At 51.6% G+C, this 20,321-nt stretch overlaps 1 protein-coding gene across 1 annotated transcript in view; it reads left to right on the top strand.

The window, feature by feature from the left end:
- robo1 (roundabout, axon guidance receptor, homolog 1 (Drosophila)) overlaps window positions 1-20,321 on the top strand; it is a 232,843-nt gene that overhangs the window by 196,908 nt on the left and 15,614 nt on the right. Inside the window, 14 exon segments of the mRNA XM_084674770.1 lie at window positions 366-504; window positions 618-745; window positions 5,296-5,304; window positions 6,283-6,407; window positions 7,089-7,260; window positions 8,934-9,139; window positions 10,586-10,667; window positions 10,980-11,148; window positions 11,295-11,461; window positions 11,570-11,691; window positions 13,658-13,889; window positions 14,801-14,922; window positions 16,810-16,981; window positions 18,657-18,848. Coding sequence (XP_084530896.1) covers window positions 366-504; window positions 618-745; window positions 5,296-5,304; window positions 6,283-6,407; window positions 7,089-7,260; window positions 8,934-9,139; window positions 10,586-10,667; window positions 10,980-11,148; window positions 11,295-11,461; window positions 11,570-11,691; window positions 13,658-13,889; window positions 14,801-14,922; window positions 16,810-16,981; window positions 18,657-18,848 — 2,037 coding nt within the window.

Below are 20,321 nucleotides of genomic sequence, written 5' to 3'. Positions count from 1 at the left end.
GCTTAGGGGATTGTAGGCTTGGAGAGGGAGTGGGAGCCGGGTCGGAGGGAACGAGGTTAGCTCGATGGCTATCTCCTTTCATTTCATGGGCTTATTCCGATGGCGAGGCGAGGGAATGGAGCCTCTTTGCAGGCTTTTATAGGACTCCTGGATAGTACAGACCCAGAGCTGTAAAAAGGAGCTGGGATGACTTTAACATACTCATAATGTTAGCATGGTCTCTCTGGCCTGCAGGCATGAGCACTGGTCAGAGTCAGGTCGTACACTCAGCTCAAGCACAACGCCGTATCATGTACTGTAACTACAGGGACGCTGCAGAACGTTAACTTTAAGAGTGTGGTTGTGTGTGTGTGTGTGTGTGACAGAGCGTCCCAGCTTCGTGCGTCGACCAGGCAGCCAGGTGGTTCTGGTGGACCAGAGCGTGGAGTTCAGGTGTGAGGCCCGGGGTGACCCAGTTCCCACGGTGCGCTGGAGGAAGGAGGACGGGGACCTGCCCAAAGGAAGGTGTGACTCATCGCCTGGCTCTCATAACAACCTGGATTTGACTTCAGCGTGTGCGCGAGTGGTTGGGTGTGTGTTGGTGTGACCTGTGTTGACTTGAACGCGTCTCGATTCAGATACGAGATCCGCGAAGACCACACCCTGAAGATCCGGCGTCTGGTCTCAGCTGACGTGGGCTCCTACACCTGCGTGGCGGAGAACATGGTGGGCAAGGCCGAGGCTTCTGCCACGCTCACCGTCCACGGTAAGACCCGCCACATGCGCTCATGTACAGGCATACTCATGCAGCTGGGAGCTGTTAGTGGGAAAATGGACGAAAAACTGCCTTTTCTCTCTTTGCCAATTCCTGGAATGTGAATTATATTGATTTTGAACCATTATGTTTCAGCAGGTCTGGAGTTCTAGCGTGCAAAACCACTGCAATCCCATTTTGACACGCTCATAGGCGCATCACATTAAACCATTTTCTCTCAATTAACCAATTGATTTCTAATAAAATAAGAAAAATCCATAGAATCTGTAACATTTCACACCAGGGGGCTCAATGGCGTATGATCGATTTCAGTAGTTGTGAGTGCAGTGTCTCCAGAGACTTGATGAAAAAGGCTGTTTATCATGTACTAGGTACTAAACTCTGGATCATGTACTAGGTAAGCTGTGGATCATGTACTAGGTACTAGACTGTGTATCATGTATATGGAGATGATCTCCCCTGGTTCTCCTCCAGTCAACATCCTATTAACACAGGCAGTCGCAGAGCGTAAACATGTAGAAAGCATTCATTCAGCAGAACTGGGGGTCGGGACCCCCCTGAGAGCCAGGGAACACAGGGGCCATTTAACACCCAGCTAATGGAAGGGGGGGGGGTCTCCATGCTCCAGAGATGTGGAGGGGGGGGGGCAGGGGGTTTCAATGCACAAGGGTGAAGAGGGGTGGGGGTGGCGGCAGGGCACTGGAGCAGAACGGGATGGGAATTGGGTCTGGGGGAGGTGGGGTAGAAGGGGAGGAGTGGGTAGGGGTGTCTGTGGTGAGGTCAGTAGTGTGAGGACTGCTCCCAGCAGTCCGGGGGAGCCGTGAAGAAACGGGACACTTCAATCTTCAGCCTCACCCCTCCAGTGGCCCATGGCCCTCACCCAGACTGCTCATCTGCACACTGATGCCTGTGGAGTTATTATGTCTTCAAGCAGCTAGCGATTTCTGCTTGGCTTTGAGGATCATGATTGGACCTAGCAGTCAATAAACTCATCTATGTGTCCACCTGTCTCTCTCTCTCCCTGCCACTCTGAAGAGAGCCTGCTTAATCGAAGGGAACAGTATTGACATGTTGGTTCAATAAGTTTCTCCCATGATTTTCAATGAGTCCATAGAGGTGACTGTCTCTAGACAGCTTCCTTCAAGATTGCAGGAGGGCTAGGGTGAGGCCAGGGAGAGGGCTAGGGTGAGGCCAGGGAGAGGGCTAGAGTGAGGCCAGGGAGAGGGCTAGGGTGAGGCCAGGGAGAGGGCTAGAGTGAGGCCAGGGAGAGGGCTAGAGTGAGGCCAGGGAGAGGGCTAGGGTGAGGCCAGGGAGAGGGCTAGAGTGAGGCCAGGGAGAGGGCTAGGGTGAGGCCAGGGAGAGGGCTAGAGTGAGGCCAGGGAGAGGGCTAGAGTGAGGCCAGGGAGAGGGCTAGGGTGAGGCCAGGGAGAGGGCTAGAGTGAGGCCAGGGAGAGGGCTAGAGTGAGGCCAGGGAGAGGGCTAGAGTGAGGCCAGGGAGAGGGCTAGAGTGACGCCAGGGCGAGTAGAACACCAGGCAGTGGGTTATGAAGAGGCCAGGGGGGAGGCCAGAGAGAGCCCAGACACTGTGGAGAGTGACTAATTAAAGACAAGCAAGCCACAGTCCCGCACCAGGAAATGACACAGCTCTAATTCTAGCTGCAGGACAATGACAGGAGAGGAGCTGTGAATGCACAGGCCTGAGTAGGAGGGGCGATGGGAAAGAAGACCTCAGACAAAACCTTAAGAAAGAAATCGAAAGACAGAATGGAGATTGAGAGATAAGATGCATAGAGAGACAGAGAGAGGCACAGATAAAGGGAGGGGAAAAGAGAGAATAAGGGGTGAGAGACAATCAGATAAAGTCATGTTTGTCCTTTATTTGATGGCTGGCGCATGAAACAACTGATCCATCCATGGTGTCATCACATGGGGAGTTTCTCCCAGCTGTCAGACCCCAGCAGGGAGACAGGAGCTGAGGAGGGATTCAATCAGACGTAACATGGTTCCTCGCCTCTCCTTCCTCAGCCCTGGCTACAGGCAGGATGTGGTTGCGCAATATTGCTTATACAGCGGCTGAATGTCTGATGTAATTGCCGTGGTACTCAGTGTTTCTGAGAGTTTTACACTGAGTTCTACAGAGCTAGATCACATGTCCCTGTGTTCAAGGCCTGAGTGGAATGAATGTAAATACTTCTTGAAGCCTGTGTTCTGCCAAAACCTCTGACGTGATGAGTTTCTGTTCATAGGAACTGTGTCTTAGCACACAGTTCAGTTCCCTCAGGGATAGTTATGCAATTTGTTATGTATTTCATGGGTTCACAGAATCGGAATTCTTCTAGTTGTGCTCTAGTATAATCCTGCCACAGTTGTGCCTTATTTCAAAGACGTGAAAGGGTTAGTTTATTGGGGGTGTTGGGTTGTGCATAGACAGACAGTGTTCCTACACCTCCCATGCCTAGTCTTCAGTGAACAATGTCCACATTGTGCCATGGCGCCCAAAGCTGTTTTTCTTTCTCGCTCGTTACTAACTTAATCAGTGAATTATTGTTTTACACACGTGTTTGGCTGTCCCCAACACCTCCTCTGCACTTATAAACACGTCAAGTCAAATGTTTCATTATTGACGTAAGACGCCTATAACTTGCCAGGTCAACGGTAGATTTATGATTTAATTGTAGACAACATTCATCAAAGCCAGATGAGAACATTAAGGGCTAGGCCCTACTTACTGGAGGGTTTGTCTAGATATATTTCGGATTAATACATTATGGTTGGTTAGGATTGTTATGCATGTTTTGCTAAGTAAACCACACCCAAGAATATTCATCATATCTTAGTCTGTGTTTGAGTATATTATTTCTAAACTTATTAGAAAGATCCTTTGGGAAACCTTAGTTTTTTCTCCCAGTTAGTAATTTTTCCATTACTGATGATTTATATATGGAAATGATTTCAATGGATGCCTGTCCCTAAAGCAGAAAAACGAATAGTGCGAGTAAGTATGGTGCTGGAGGAAGAGAGTCTGGAGCCAGAACAGGGAGCCAGTGATGGAAATGTCGTTTACACTCTCCTATAACAGGCCTTCATTCAGGGCCATACCTTATTAAGATAATCACTATTCTTTTGTGCTGATGAGCAGGTATGATTTGAGACTCCAAAACCATTAGACAGCTCTACAGCACAGCTCCGTCAGTACAGCGCCACAACAGTGTATTGTATGTTTGAGCAGGTAGTCACACACACACATACACACATACTCCCAACTGGAGCTCACAGTAATTGCTCTAAAGCCCCAGCATGTATACGGCAGGGCAGATATGTGGCCCTGCGACCCGCAGTCCTGCCTAATTCCCTCTCAATGAACCCTGTGGTGGTGCCTGGCACACAGCCTGCCCCTGGTGGGCTGGAGGCTGCATTCAGCTGTGGGTGGCGCTGTCTCCCTCTGATCAGCCCCCAGACACAGCCCCACCCTCCCCCCAGGACTGCTATCACAAGCCCCACAGCGTGGTGACCCAGGCTGGTCATAGACTCACCTCACCGTCTGCATCCTCCAGTGTTCACCACAGCGTGGGAGAGGTAGAGTTACCTAATTAAAGACTTAGACACACATGAGTGGATGTGTGTGTGTAGAGTGTGTGTGTGTGTGTGTGTGTGTGTGTGTGCGTTAAGGATCAGTAGTCTCTACTGTTGGTTGGACACAGACTGACTCTTCCTCTGCAGCCTTTGAAGTGAGCCTTATCTGCATTTTAAAGCCGTAGGGTAGGTGGTGGGGGCAGGGTGTTAGGGAGGTTGGGGGGGGCGGGGTCATTACTCTGACTGACAGCATTTATGTTTCCGTGGGAGCCGTCGAGGCAGGCAGATTAGATAAGGGGAGCGATTGGCTGGTGGAGATTTACTGCCATAGAGTGACAGTTAACATTCACCTTGTGTTTTTACGGTCCTGTCGTACACATGCAAGGCTGGGGGGGGGGGGGGGGCGGTTTGCGTGTGTGTGTGTGGGGGGGGGGGGGGTAGACCGAGAAGGTGCTGCTCCTCAGGGTATTCCAAGAGCCATTAGAGAGATCATCTATCTCTCTCCTCTGTGTCTAGTAACACCTGCTCAACCAGGCAGAAAGGTTTTCCGATAGAGTATTCCTCTCATCTGTCTTCTTTCAATGAACATCATGATCGCAACAGATTTGTTTTTTTTGTTTTTTAAGGTGTGTTCCGTTTTTAATGTGAGCTTTGATGAAGATGATTATGCAGCCTGTTTTGAGTCTCTGAAGACATCTCTGAGTATGTGTATGGAGGAGGAGCTGTGACATGTACCTTGTAGCGTGGCGTCTTTTGAACAGGTGTTTGGAGATGTTAAGAGAGTCCCTCAGGCCTAGACTGAGGGGGTTTATTCTATATTCTACATTAACCTTATTATTTTTACCCATAAACAACACATTGCCTTCCTTATCTCTCCTCTGTCTGTTTGCTTATTTGTCATGGTGTGGTTTATCAATTATTTATTTATTCATTCGACTGCCTTTTGTGTCTTTTTTGTTTCTTTTCAGTCGTGTCTGGTAAGTTGAAATGTCACCCGTCACCTATTCACCGCCTTGACAGAGACAGGAAGCTGTCACCACCCCCCATCCATCCTCCTCCCATCACCTCTCCACCCATCAACCAGCACTCATGTTTCTGTTGTCACGGGCAGCAGTGGCTACAGGACATTAAGGGGGTAAACAGTGTGCATGAGCATTCAAGGTAAAATCAGACCATTCTATAACCCCCCCCCCCCCTCCCTGTTCTGCAGCACCAAATATCTGATCTTATCCGTGAACACATTCTGTCTGTATGTGGACTAACAGGTTGCAGACTGCTTTTCTGTATGTATTACTGAGGGCCTTGTTGAGGCACTGGGGGGTGGAGGTGGAGGGGTATGGGGAGACTGTGGTTGCTGTCCTCTGTGTTGACGGTGCACCTGGCCTGTCTACAGGTCCTTCCAGCCACACCTGTTAGCAGAGCCAGACCCTGTCCCAGCCCAGCCGAGAGGGTGACATTGGGCTGTGACACTGCGTTAGAGCTGAGATGGAGTTTGTCATTAAGATGCATGGCCCCCGCCTCCCTGGCCCAGTCCCACCCCACACTGTCAGCCAGGACAGATGGCTATAATTTATCCCCAATTTCCATGTAAATGTTATTGGTCCATGCCCTTGTCCATGTAAATGAAGAGAGGTGGGGTCAGCCCTTGTTTTCTCTAGTCATGACATATCTGGTGGGATATATACGCCCACACCTGCATTATGGATCCTGTCGACTGGCTGTTTAATCTCCTGTCCACCGCATCAGCAACTTCCAGAGTCAGCGGAGACACAGCTTGAATCCAGAAGATCATTTGAATACGGACCCCTCATAGCTGTCACATTCAGATTCCGTTGTTTTAAATTCGCCTAATCGGAGCAGACTCTAAATTGTCACCATGAGAGATCAATGATATGATGGTGGGATGTTGTGCCTGTGTCAGCGTAGTAACCGTTGTCCTGCCCCTTGTCCTCCAGTGCCCCCTGCCTTCGTTGTGCGACCCAGGAACCAGGTGGTGGGGGTGGGCCGGACCGTCACCTTCCAGTGTGAGGCCACCGGGAACCCCCAGCCTGCCATCTTCTGGCAGAGGGAGGGCAGCCAGGTGAGTGTGAGCACAGAGACCCTGCTTCCTTCCAGACTGTCACATCTGCAACACTGAGTTGGTCTTCTTCATCTTTCATCCCGCTCAACTTGGTCTCCATGACCGTACCAGTAGCTCTCTCCTCGAACCCTTCTCCTCTCCCTCCTCTCCCTCCTCACGGCTCTGTCTTCTCCCTCCTCTCCCTCCTCTCCCTCCTCTCCCTCCTCTCCCTCCTCTCCTCCTCTCCTCCTCCTCTCCCTCCTCTCCTCCTCTCCCTCCTCTCCCTCCTCTCCCTCCTCTCCCTCTTCTCCTCTCCTCACGGCTCTGTCCTCTCCCTCCTCTCCCTCCTCTCCCTCCTCTCCTCCTCTCCTCCTCTCCTCCTCTCCCTCCTCTCCTCCTCTCCCTCCTCTCCCTCTTCTCCCTCCTCTCCCTCCTCTCCCTCCTCTCCTCTTCTCCCTCCTCTCCCTCTTCTCCTCCTCTCCTCACGGCTCTGTCCTCTCCCTCCTCTCCCTCCTCTCCCTCCTCTCCCTCCTCTCCCTCCCCTCCCTCCTCTCCCTCCTCTCCTCCTCTCCCTCCTCTCCTCACGGCTCTGTCCTCTCCCTCTTCTCCTCCTCTCCCTCCTCACGGCTCTATCCTCTCCCTCCCCTCCCTCTTCTCCCTCTTCTCCTCCTCTCCTCACGGCTCTGTCCTCTGCTCCTCCAGAACCTGCTGTTCTCCTACCAGCCCCCGCAGCCCTCCAGCCGGGTCTCTGTGTCCCAAACTGGAGATCTGACCATCACAGACGCCGAGCGCTCAGACGTGGGCTACTACAGCTGTCAGGCCATCAACATCGCTGGCAGTGTCATTACCAAGGCCCTATTGGAGGTCACAGATGGTGAGTGGCAGCCCACACAGCCAATCGAACGCTGTCATTTTTCTTTGGCTCTACTTGATCAGGCTAAATAAACCATATGCTGTGGTAGTGAGCTGTAGACTGTTTAAAGTTATAATGTGTGTTCTGTGGTCTGTGGGGTTTGGTGTTGACTGTTCTGGGCTCGGTTAGTTTGGCCTGCTATGTGTGCTCCCGCCAAAGGCAGACTGTCTGGAGCCTCCTGGGTCTTGAGCCTCTATGCCAGCCTCCAGAACTGGGACTGAAGCCTCTAAACCAGCCTCTGGGTCTCCGCCTCCCTGGCCTGGATCTGGAGTGCCATTCAGCCTCTCTGCCGCCTACTGTCTTCATCAGGAGTCGCCATAGACATACCACTCGGCTGCTCTGGCCTGTTCCTAAAGTCTTTGTGGTGTGGTATGGTGTGGTCGGGACCCTCTCATTAGTCCTACCGTTAACACAGCTCACCAGGGCCTCATGCCAACTGTTTCCATAGAGACGCCGGCGACTATTATTTTGTCTCACTTAGATCCAGTCCTCTTTCACCAAATATCTCTCCTTCTGTTCAGCTCGTCCCACTCGCTCTGTGGTCGGGCCTGCACTCTCTCTCTCTCTCTCTCTCTCTCTCTCTCTCTCTCTCTCTCTCTCTCTCTCTCTCTCTCTCTCCCCCCCCCTCCCTCCCTCCCTCCCTCTCTTTTCTTTCTTTCTCTCTCTGGTTCTCTCTCTCTTCCCCCCCCCTCCTGCTCTCTGCTTTCTGCCAGCCAGGCAGCCATGCAGGAGGAGATAATAATAACAGTTATTAAAGAGAGCAGGCCGCTCGCAGGCCCCCGCAGGCAGATCTGGTAATTACAGGTCACCATGGCGATGTTTTAGTAATTACACCACCACCGAAGCAGAGATGCAGTCTTCTGTGGGTAATACCACACATCTGTGTATGTCTGGGTGATGCCCTCTCTGTTGTTCCATACAATGCACTAGTTTGGCCCCATTCATCTTATTTCGTCTCGTTGAGTTCTAACACGCCAGTAAATCTCACAAGCAGGCCGCATTGGTTATCAATATTGGTATTAATAGCAGTGATAAAAGCCATGCTAGGTCATCTGTGGTCGCCTGGATTCTCTGTAGCCATAGAGGAGAGCGAAAAGGTGATTGAGTGTTTAATGAAATGTGAATCAGGATTCTTTTTATTGTATTTTTTTTTTTTTGGGGGGGGGGGATATTGTAACATCCCCATTTTAATAACATTCCTATCATGGCTATGCACCCCTTCAACCCCCACACCTTTTTTTATGTTTTGTGGTGGAGGGGGGAGGGCTGTTCATTTTGGTCTGACCAGAAGACTGGAGCTGGAGGATCATTTTAATTACACCACGTTTGTTTGGCAGAGGTCAACTCCTGCTGCGGAGTGATTATAAAATTGCTCCCAGTTGTGGAAATTGGATTTCATTCTGTTTGTCCTCTCGCCTCACACTCATCAGATAGCAGAACATCAGAACAGCTATGTTCTGTGGTCAGCTTCTCCCCACGGTTATTCCTTTAACACCCTCCACGTTCCCACTGCGCTCGTCTCTCTCTTGTTTTTACTCCGTCTCCACACCTCATTCTCCCAGGCTCCTTCTGGTACTCAGTAAAGTCAATGTTCTTCCCTCTCCTCACAGTTGTGAACGCTCTTCTCTTCGCAGTTGTGTCGGACCGCCCACCGCCTGTGGTCCGCCAGGGTCCAACCAATCAGACGGTGTCTGTGGACGGAACGGTGGTGCTGAGCTGTGTGGCTTCGGGAAGCCCCGCCCCCACCATCCTGTGGAGGAAAGATGGCGTGCTGGTCTCCACCCATGACTCCAGGGTCAAACAGCTGGACACTGGGGCACTGCAGATCCGCTATGCCAAGGTACAAAGCACACACACAGGCCAGGCCCTTCATAGGATGTAGTGTTCTTCCTACATAGGTAAGAACCAAGAAGAATGAACTTGAGCTGGCATGTGGAGTGATCGTTTTTTTGTCGTTTTATTTTTCCAGTGTCCATGTTTAAAATGTGTTTATTTCCATGTGTCAGAACTTGAAGCAAAGGCTTATAGAGAAATAGCACTGCAGAGCTAATGAATCTACTTTGTAGTGTTAGTGTGTGTGGGCCTTTAAAGCCTTTGCAAATTGACGTCTTTATATATTTACGTTTTCAATCAAGGACCTCTGTTAGCCCAGCTTTAGTAACTCATCATCCAGGTCAGCTTCAAAGCTGTCCAGATCCCCTCTCTCTCTGAGGCAGCCAGGCAGTCTCCTAGCGCTCTGGTAAATAAAGCATGTGTTCTGGGCCGGGCTGGGCCCAGCCCTCCACAGACCTGCCACTCAGCTGTCTGCCGTTTGAAGTGGAGGCTGTGAAGTCAGCCACACTCGGCTAACTGTCACTCAAACGCGGGGCAGACACTGTGACGGCGCGAGGATGAACACACTGCAAGAGATGGGGGGGGGAGTGAAGCTTCCTCCAGATTGAGGCATAGAGGAGGGTCACAGTTCACGTCAAACCCGTTGGTAGGCATGCGGCGTGGTGACAAGGCTGCGCTGTGATTGGACGGCCGCAGCGAGAGCAGGCAGACGCAGGGATGTGATTTGGCCTCGCGTCCTCAGTTCCCTCCACATTCATGTGCTTGTCATCGCTGTCTGCTAGGATTTTAATGAAGATTATTTTGACACGAGGGGTCCTTTTCTCATTAAAGTAACTTTAATGTTGATATCATGATTACGTTTTTTCATATAATTTCTGACTGGCTGGCTGTCTTGGCTGTCAGTTTGAAACTTGTCACACCCTACCTTGAGGGCGGTTGGCTGAACACACACAAGCGCAAGCATGCGCACACACGGTCTCACACACAAACACACAACTACACACTCCCCGTCTCCAGATTGTCCTCACATCTGTTGTGCCAAGCCTTCTCTTCCCCTTCTCAGGAGGGTATGGAGGAGGGGAGAACAGGGAAAGGTCTCTCATTAGTCTCCAACTCTATTCCATTTGACTGGTAGAACTGTCCCACTTGGCCCCCCAGCTGGTGGTTCCTAGTGTGCAGAGTGAAGCGTGATGGAGGGATTACCAGGAGAAGATAGCTGGCTGCTGTAGGCCTCACCAGCATGACAATGAGCACTGAAGGAAGGGGGCAGAGAGAGAGGGGGGGGGAGAGGAAGAAAAAGAGAGAAAGTAGATATGAGAGTAGAGAAAGGCTTCAAAATCTTTAGTTTGAAAGGAGTTTCAATATGTTTCTGACGGCAGACCTTCCGCGCATCCTACAGAGTAATCCAGTAACCCTGTTCCCTTCTTCACCTCTTGTCTCTCCCCTGCCTCAGCTTGGGGACACGGGCGTGTACACCTGCATCGCCTCCACCCCCAGTGGGGAGGCCTCCTGGAAGGCCTACCTGGAGGTGCAAGGTAAGCTCCTGGGACTTATCTGAGGCAGACGGAAAGAAGATTGAAATTGAAGTAATGTTTGCTCTGTAATTGCTTTTTAAGGTGGCTGGTCACAATCTTGCCTTCACCCAAGAGGGCATGTGTGCTGCCGTTTGTTTGTGCGGCAGAGAGCGACCGTGTGTGTGTGTGTGTGAGTGAGTGTATGCGGGAGAGAGGAACCGTGTGTGCAAGGAGAGGCGGAAACGATGCATGCCTGGCTTTGCTGATAAAGTAATACTTGGATGAAAGTCCCTTACCCTCACGCCTCTCCTCTCTCTCCATCCTCATGTTCAGAGTTTGGCGTTCCAGTCCAGCCAGCTCGACCCACCGACCCCAACCTCATCCCCAGCGCCCCCTCCCGGCCCGAGGTCACCGACGTCACCCGCACCTCCGTTACCCTGTCCTGGAAGCCCAACCTCAACACCGGGGCCACGCCCACCTCCTACATCATCGAGGCCTTCAGGTGAGACCAGGGAATCCGGACTAGGGGATTCCCTCAACCCAGTGGGACAAAACGTCCTGTGAAACCTGCAGCCGTAACCACGCTGTCCCCTCTTCCGAGACGGGGCCACGCCGGCGCTAACCCACCCTGCTGTGTCTCCTCTCTAGCCACGCGTCAGGAAGCAGCTGGCAGACCCTGGCGGAGCATGTGAAGACCGAGACCTACGTCCTGAAGGGCTTGAAGCCCAGCGCCGTGTACCTCTTCCTGGTCAGGGCAGCCAACGCCTACGGCCTCAGTGAGCCCAGCCCCATCACTGACGCCATCAAAACACAAGGTGCTGTCTCCCGTCTACTACCGAGAGCCCCGGCCCGCTGCTTAGGCCAGGATGGACTTCTCCTGTCGTCATAAGTGCTCATGTGTAATGGTTTGTGTGTGTGTGTAGATATCCCCCCCACCAGCCAGGGCGTGGACCACCGTCAGATCCAGAGGGAGCTGGGGGAGGTGGTGCTCCACCTTCACAACCCCACCATCCTGTCCTCCTCCTCCATCAGGGTGCAGTGGACGGTCAGTACCCCCCCATCCCCCATCCCCCATAGTCTGCCTTACTCTGCCCGGCAACAGGGCCACCGTATAACCACTAATAAATGACCTATGAAAATGACCCAGGAGTACATGTCCAGGACCGTGTTCAGGATGTTTAGCAGTGGCAGTCCACAGTACACGGTAGATAATCACCGATCCATAGTTTGTATAGCCGGTACCTCCATGGGGAGAGGGAATGGGGCCGGCCCTGCAGCGCCGAGCCAGCCACAGTCCATTTGTTTGACCACTCTGCTGCACTAATGTGCTAAGGTCCTACAGAGGACAGACAGACAGCGTGGATGGAGACAGAGAGAGAGAGATGAAGAAAGAGAGAGAGAGAGACAAAGACAGAGACAGAGAGAGAGAGAGAGAGAGAGAGAGAGAGAGAGAGAGAGAGAGAGAGAGAGAGAGAGAGAGAGAGAGAGATGAAGAGAGAGATGAAGAGAGAGATGAAGAGAGAGAGGCTCACGGACTAAGAGGGGAAGCAGCAGTCTGGAATGATGTCAAAGTTCTCTAAGTGTCCATCTGGCATGGATCATCAGGCCAGCTGGCCACAACAGAACCAACACAAGCCCCGGCCCTCAGTGGTCAGCTAGCCCTACAGCCCTAGCCACCACTGCAGTCCTGGGGCCCAGTTCTGGCTGCCGCCATACGACACCCAGCAGCAGTGGGCAGAAACACAGCCAGTCGGTGCCCTCCGTGAGTGAAAACACTTGACTGCTGTTAAAATAATACAAGTGAGGAGAAAGAGGCGGCCAAGTGGGGCTCTCAAGGCAAAATGATTCGCAGATGTGGGGAGGAGAGTGGGAGGAGGAGGAAGAGGGGAGGAGGAAGAAGAAGGGAGAGGAGGAGGAGGAGAGCAGGGAGGAGAAAGAGATGAAGTAGTGCTACAGGGAGTCGAGAGATGATAGAGGTTAAATTAGCTGATGGAGGTGGATATTACGCTCTGTTTACACTTCTTAACCACAGAGCATCATGGGAAGGAAAGTGTGACGTTGGAGGACCGCTCTGTGCTCGAGTCTGAGCTGACTGAGACAGCAAGACTGACATGGCTCTGCCAGGACGCAGCACGGCTGCTCAGTGGCCAGGTCCAACTGGAATGTTCCGTTGAAGAGCGAGCAGAAACGTGGTGACGGAGGACCCATGGGTGTGTCTACACACGGTTTCCTCCTTTGCTAGTGGGGTACAGTCTTCTCCATGCCAGAACCTTCTGTTGTGTTCCGTTAAAACACTAGCCTCGCTCAACCTAATGAAGGCCACCTGAGCTGACTACAGACTTTATTGAGTGAGGATGAAGAAAATCATTAAAACCCTTTACAAGCCTGCGCTGCCTTCCTCTGGGATTGTTAGCGATAGCCCTGCACTGTGCAGGATAGAATGCGCAGGGACCTTTGGGTTGATGGTTCAGAAGGATCCGTGCTTCGAAAGGTTCCATCTCAATTTTCTCTCTGTTTTAAGGGTGAGGAAGGGGTGAGGAGGGTTGGGGAGAATGTGGTGAGGGAGGGAGGGAGGGAGGGAGGGAGGGAGGGAGGGAGGGAGGGAGGGAGGGAGGGAGGGAGGGAGGGAGGGAGGGAGGGAGGGAGGGAGGGAGGGAGGGAGGGAGGGAGGGAGGGAGGGAGGGAGGGAGGGAGGGAGGGAAACCAGTCTCTAACCAGCAGCAGACTCCCAGAACCCTCCAGCTGATGACCTCATCCTGCGGTCTGTCACAGATCGCTGCAGCTCCAGTGTGTCTCCACTGGCCGGTGAAGGAGAGGAATAGGGATAGAAGGACAGACACGTAGATGGATGAGTCAGCACCCCATTAGACACTGGCCCATCTGTGTCCGTGTCTTCCAGTGTACGGATGTGTGGTTTTCCACTGGTAAACTGAGGGGAGATTTAGAGGCTGCAAGCCGTCCCACTGTCTCTGTCCCTGGAGGCTGACCGCAGTGCTCTCTCTGGCCACCAGGTTGAGCAGCAGTCCCCTTACATCCAGGGCTTCAAGGTGATGTACCGGTCCTCTCCAGAGGGGCAACAGAGGAGCGACTGGGCCGTGTTGGACGTGCAGACCCCCGGGGAGGACAGCGCTGTGGTGCCCCAGCTCAGGAAGGGCGTCACCTACGAGTTCAAAGTGCGCCCCTTCTTCAACGAATTCCAGGGCACAGACAGCGACGTCAAAGTGGCCAAGACACTGGAGGAAGGTGGGTGGAAAGTGTTTGTTGTTTGATGTTAATCTGCTTCCCTGGTTCGCATTGTTATTCCTCGACAGTGTGTCTGTCTGTGTGTGTGTGAGTCTGTGTGTGTGTGTGTGTACACAGCATGCATGCGTGAGGACAAACAGCAGCTGGTCGCGGCAGGCTCAGGCCAAAGGATCGTGCTATGTTAGGATGTGGTGTGTGTTTTTGCATGCAAGGGTCGATGCTTGACTGTTTGAAATAGTCCTGTACGACGCGCCCAGAGGATGACAAACCCAAACACACATAAGTGCTGTCATCATTGTCGGGAGGGTGTGGTTGTGTGGAACATCTAACGGGGTTTGGTTGTAAACCCAGTTTTCACAGGCTTTCTAAAGAGCCATGCGGAAACTTTGGAGGTTGAACAAAGTGTGTCTGTGTTTGTGCAAGTTAAAGAGATAGTTTGTCTATGGGGTTGTATTTCCATTTCAGGCTTCTGTAGATAATTCAGTTGCTAATTGTTTTTAAAGTTCAAACATGAAGCTAGCACTCCCGTGAGCAGAAATCTGCCTGCTTTCATTACAATCAATCAGACTGCAATTAAGAATGTTGTGTTGTGTTCATAATTAATTCTCTTTAATTACGCTCATCAGGGTCACATCGTCACAAAACTCAAAGGGTGTAAACACTCCAATCATAATTCCTCTCAGTTTGAGTAAACAGTCATTTTCTTTCATTTGCTGCCTTTGAATTGAACCAAGAATGATGAGTCATCTTTACCCAGACAGTACAGTCTGTCTGATTCCAACCTGGCTGCAGATTCACATGAGAGCAGTTGAAAAGTGATGTGATCAGATATGTAGAATGACGCTATTGGAATTGTGTGTATGAACAAGTTTTTGTGTGTGTGTGCGTGTGTGTGTGTGTCTCTCACCCAGCCCCTAGCGCGGCACCTCGTGGGGTTACCGTGACGGAGAGCGGAGACAATGGGACCGCCATCGTGGTCTCCTGGCAACCGCCTCCAGAGGAGGAGCAGAACGGAGTAGTCCAGGAGTACAAGGTGAGGGCGGTCCGGGAGAGAACGTCACCCTGGAGACGTCTGATAGGCAGAGACTCAACAGAGAGAGAACAGACACAGACCCACAGAGATACAGAGGCTGTATGTGCAGACTCTGAGATGGAACATAGTGGGATGGGGCCCGGTCTATGGTATCTGCCCAGGTCCGTATCTACTGTAGCCATGTGGCCGCTGAGCGCAGAGGGGAGACAGACAATTGGCTCGGCAGGGTGTCTGGGAGGAAATCGTTGTAAAACAGTGCCCTCTGGTGGACGTTGTTATCACAGCTATCATGAGTTATCACTGTTGAGACGCAGCAATACTGATTATCTGATTGTTCTCTGATTGCTGAGTCTCTGCATCAGTTTGTGAATGTCTAAATCATAGTCATACATATGTCAAATATGTTGTGGTGGTCTTGATTCCTGGCTGTTTGAATACTTGTATGTAGTTCCATTTAAAATCACTGATAAATCCAAGATGACCTTCCCATGGTGGCTGTCTAAAAACAGACAGTAAATTCCCTAGAGGTACAGATTTAAGACAGCTGCTATTGCACACAGAGAATAGCATGTGGAGTGTGTTTCTCCGTGGCTGTTTGTTTAATCCACTCTTAGCTAGTCCAGTCTTCTCTTGTGTCTGGCCCACAGCCTAACAGAGCAGTTAACCTTCAGCACCTTTCTCACTGCTCATGTCCTCCTATCTCTCGACTCATAAGTATGCTGCTCGGGTAGCCTGTGTTCAGGCTGTGCTCCTCTCTCATGCTGTCGGAGTTCTGCCATTTTAATTGGAAAGCCCCCCCCCCGCCCCCGCCCCCCTCTTTGACATATGGCCTCAACACGTGTTTATTTCCCATTGAGTGTGGGCTGTTGTTGGAAGGCACTCACTCACTTTCAAACTGAATCCACTATTCTTTTTCCAGGTAAATGTTTTGTGCGACAGAGTTTACAGTCATTTCACGCTTGTTGAATCCAGAGCTGAAGGCTTCCTCGCTCATTATAGCTTCTGCTCTCTGGTGGCACTGCTCCTGTCCCCACACACACACACACACACACTCACACACACACACACTGCTCCTGTCCCCACACACACACACACACACACACACACACACACACACACACACACTGCTCCTGTCCCCACACACATACACACACACACGCTCACTGCTCCTGTCCCCACACACACACACACACACTCACACACACACACACTGCTCCTGTCCCCACACACATACACACACACACACACGCTCACTGCTCCTGTCCCCACCACACACACACACACACACACCTGGGAGGGGCATTTCTGCACTACCACACACAATACCACGCACACGTACTTGCACACACGCACTCTGCTGAATCCAGGAAAGCGTGTGAGTCTTGTTAACTTGCGGGCGGAGTTGAAGGGGGGGGGGGGGGGTGGTTAAGGAAAGCAGTCCGCCCCAGGTTCAGGAAGTCGGGGTTAGCCAGACTCATGCTGAGGTGAATGTATGGTGCTCTTTGTGACCCAGGATTGAGTTAGCCTTGGAGGGAGCTAGCTTCCTGGCAGGGCGGCCGTCAGCTCCTGCTCTAATTGGGTTATGGGGGTGTGATTACTGCTGTGTTTTCATGGATTGGGGTACTCTCTGACATGTTATGACTACCTCCGCTAATACAGACTGCCTGTGTCCAGGGCGGCCTGGATACCAGCACGCCATGCGTGTATCACATCAGGGATATCATCCCTTACACACTCTGGACTTACACACTCTAGACACCGGGATGTTGTTACCTCAACTACAGGGGTTGTCATATGTCCTTCGTAACACGTTTAACCTCTCTCTCTCTCACCTGTCTCTCTCTCTCTACCTGTCTCTCTCTCTCTCCTTTTATCCCTCTCTCTCAGATCTGGTGTTTGGGTAATGAGAGCCGTTACCACGTGAACCGTACAGTGGATGGTTCTACGTTCTCCGCGCTGATCCCTGGCCTGGCCCCCGGGGTGCGCTACAGCGTGGAGGTAGCCGCCAGCACCTCCGCCGGCCCGGGCGTCAGGAGTGAGGTCACCTACTTCCAGATAGGTGAGTACAGATGACCTTTGACTTCCTCCTTCTACCTAACCAAAAGAGGTAGAAGTGAAAATGAAAACACATGAAACCGTAGAATGTGGTAGAGAGTGAGAGAGAGTGAGAAAGAGAGTGAGAAAGAGAGTGAGAAAGAGAGTGAGAGAGAGAGTGAGAGAGAGAGTGAGAGAGAGAGTGAGAGAGAGTGAGAGAGAGAGTGAGAGAGAAAGTGAGAGTGAGAGAGAGAACTTTGTCAGCCTCGATGCGTTTAACCTGTGTGGCAAAGTGTGTCAGGATGGGCATTAGCTGTGACTGATACAATTTCTCTCAGTGGAGGAGTTTGTGTGCTGCTTGTTGCTGTGTTCCAAAACTAGCGGTGGAACAATGAGCCGAGGGGACCAGGGCTGTGCTCAAATGCATTTGTCACACTCTGGGCTAGTGTGCGTCATCCCTGCACAGACACCTGTAAAGTCCCTGAGGTCTGCTTAGCTACGCTCACACTTCTACCTATTCTCCTCCTCTCTACCTCTCCTCCTCTCCTACTTACCTCCTCCCCTACTTGCCTCCTCTCCTACTGTCTTCTCCTCTCCCACTTTCCTCATCTCTTCCTCTCATCGAAAAAGACATGAGGTCCTCAGAGACAGAGAAGGGGGTGGGGAGGAGAGAGAGAGAGAGAGAGAGAGAGAGAGAGAGAGAGAGAGAGAGAGAGAGAGTTAAGCAACCCGTGTGCTTTGTTTGCCCCTGGCTAAGAGAAATATCGAAAGATAAAAGAGGGTGCAACATGAAACAAGGGGAGAGAGAGAGAGAGAGAGAGAGAGAGAGAGAGAGAGAGAGAGAGAGAGAGAGAGAGAGGAGAAACCGAGAGCACAAGATGGTGGTGAATATGCTTCCTAGCAGGGGAGCAACTGAGTTGTTTCATGTGCAAGAGAAGAGAGGAGAAAACACAGAGAATTGATCAGGGCATCAACAAAGAGAAATCAGTCGACCAGAGAAGTTCATTTCCAGTGCATTTCACAGTAGATTGTAATACTAACAGCTTGGAGACATTCAAACTACGCACACATGGGCTATGGTCTACTAATTATCCTGATGCTATTCTGTTCCTGTATGATCTCATGATCTATGAATATGGACAGTGTTTTTGTTGTCGCATGTACTGGGCTGATCTTGTCTCTCCTGGGGAGAGAAGCAGCAGTGTTTCATGAAGGTTTTTCCTGGTTCACCAAGCCTGTGTAGCCACCAGGGTCTGTCTGGTGCTTCTTTTGTCTGCTCACCTGCCATTGTTGACTGGGATTTTCTGTGAAAGCTTTGTGAATAATAGAGAGAGACAGGCCCGTAACCCAGCCCTGCCTCATACTCACCTGCAGAGATGAAAGAAAGCTTTTGTGTGTCAGAAGAAAAGAGAGCGTTCATATTTATGCCCTCTCCAGACTTCTCCTTGCTCTCTCTACCCTCCTGCCTTAAAAAATCTATATTTTTCCTCCCGGTTTTGTAATTTTCCATTCGTTTTGAAGTTTGATGTTATGAATAATCTTCTTCTTTTTTTCTCTCTCTCATCTCTAAACTCTTCCTTTTTCATAACCTGACTTTCCTATCCTTCCGTGCCCTCTGACGCCCCCAAATGTTTCCTTTCATCTTCTGTCTAATCTCTTGCTCCTCCCCCACTCCCCCCCTTCCCCCCTCCCCTCTCTAGATGCGCTGGGCCGTATGACGGACCAGGAGAACCCGCTGTCCCAGAAGATCTCGGATGTGGTCAAGCAGCCGGCCTTCATCGCCGGCATTGGGGCGGCCTGCTGGATCATCCTCATGGTGTTCAGCATCTGGCTCTACCGCCACCGCAAGAAGAGGAGCGGCCTGAGCAGCAGCTACGCCGGCATACGCAAGGGTCAGTACGCTGCCCTGGGGGCGGCCATGACACCTCTGCTCCTCCCCAACCTGCCAGCCAGTAGACAGGCAGGTAGACAGACAGGTAGACAGGCAGGTAGACAGGCAGGTAGACAGGCAGGTAGACAGGCAGGTAGACAGATAGGTAGACAGGCAGGTAGACAGGCAGGTAGACAGACAGGTAGACAGGCAGGCAGGCAGGCAGGCTCGGTTCTGGTAGGCATCTGGGATGTGTAGATACAGTGAGCCCCCGGGAAGGAGGGGCTGTGTAGGCACCAGGCAGGGGGATGTTGTGGGTCCCAGCTTCTCCCTGCGTGAGGATCTCTCCAGGCTAGGGGGCCCCCGCTCTCGTCTGCTACATGTAAGGATAGGGTTTCATCATCCCTGCTCAGTCAGAGGACGGGGGAGGTTTGCCTTGAAGTGCTGCTGTTCAACCTCCTCCTTGGAGATGCAGCAAGATGGCGTCTCATTCTCCTCCCTTACCCTCGCCTTCCTCCCAGCCTGACTTATTACAGCGTGGAAAGACATCTGGCCTCAAAACTTGTGAACAAATGATAAACAGACTCTTCACATGCTTGAAGCGCTGTTACGGTTAACGGAGACATATTTCATCAGAAATACTTCAGTTTGTTATACCTGTGTGTGTGTGTGTAAGCACAACGCTTACTCTGTCTGTATACTCGCCACAGCAAGACTCGCGGTGATCTTATGAGATCTGACAAAGTTCCTGGCGTTCCCAAACTCTGCCCACAGTAGTCAGAGTATAAAGGTGCCTATTAGACGTGCTTACAGTCCCTGGACTATTTAATGTATCCCCCTGGGCGGCACAGCTGCTGCCTCTTTGCCCCGTCGTTCTCAGGTTCTCCTGGCTGCCAGGGGTCAGGGCTGAGCCACTAGCAGACCTGGAGAACAGAACAACACCCAGCCTCAATCCACCTGTCACCCCTGATACTGGATATTGTGAGTCTTGTGAAAGATAGAGAATCCTCCTGTTATTGAAGCCTGCTCACTGTATGAGAAGCTTAGTTTCGACCTGCTTTCATAGGGTTCATAGCTCAGGGCTCTGTAATGGACAGGGCTGTTGTCTGCTCGTGGAGCACATCCCTGCAGACTGCAGATTGCTCTCTTGTGTGTAGGTTGCTATGGAGAGGGCCTGGCCAGGTTGCGTGCTCTCATGCAGTTGCGCAGGTTATGTGGTAAGAATTAGGGAGTCAGAGTCAGATGGCTGAGCGGTTAGGGAATCGGACTAGTAATCTGAAGGTTGCCAGATCGATTCCTGGCCGTGCCGAATGACATTGTGTCCTTGGGCAAGGCACTTCACCCTACTTGCCTCGGGGGGAGTGTCCCTGTACCTACTGTAAGTAAGTACTCTGGATAAGAGCGTCTGCTCAATGACTAAATGGAAATGTAAATGTAAGAATTCCATCCCCGTGCGCCTGTTCTTGGAGCTCCTGTAGGGCGTGTGGAGCTTGTG

Source organism: Hypomesus nipponensis, chromosome 15 (genome assembly GCF_054491055.1).
Source record: "Hypomesus nipponensis isolate SF chromosome 15, ASM5449105v1, whole genome shotgun sequence".
Lineage (NCBI taxonomy): Eukaryota > Metazoa > Chordata > Actinopteri > Osmeriformes > Osmeridae > Hypomesus > Hypomesus nipponensis.
This window is presented reverse-complemented; position numbering and strand designations above follow the sequence as displayed.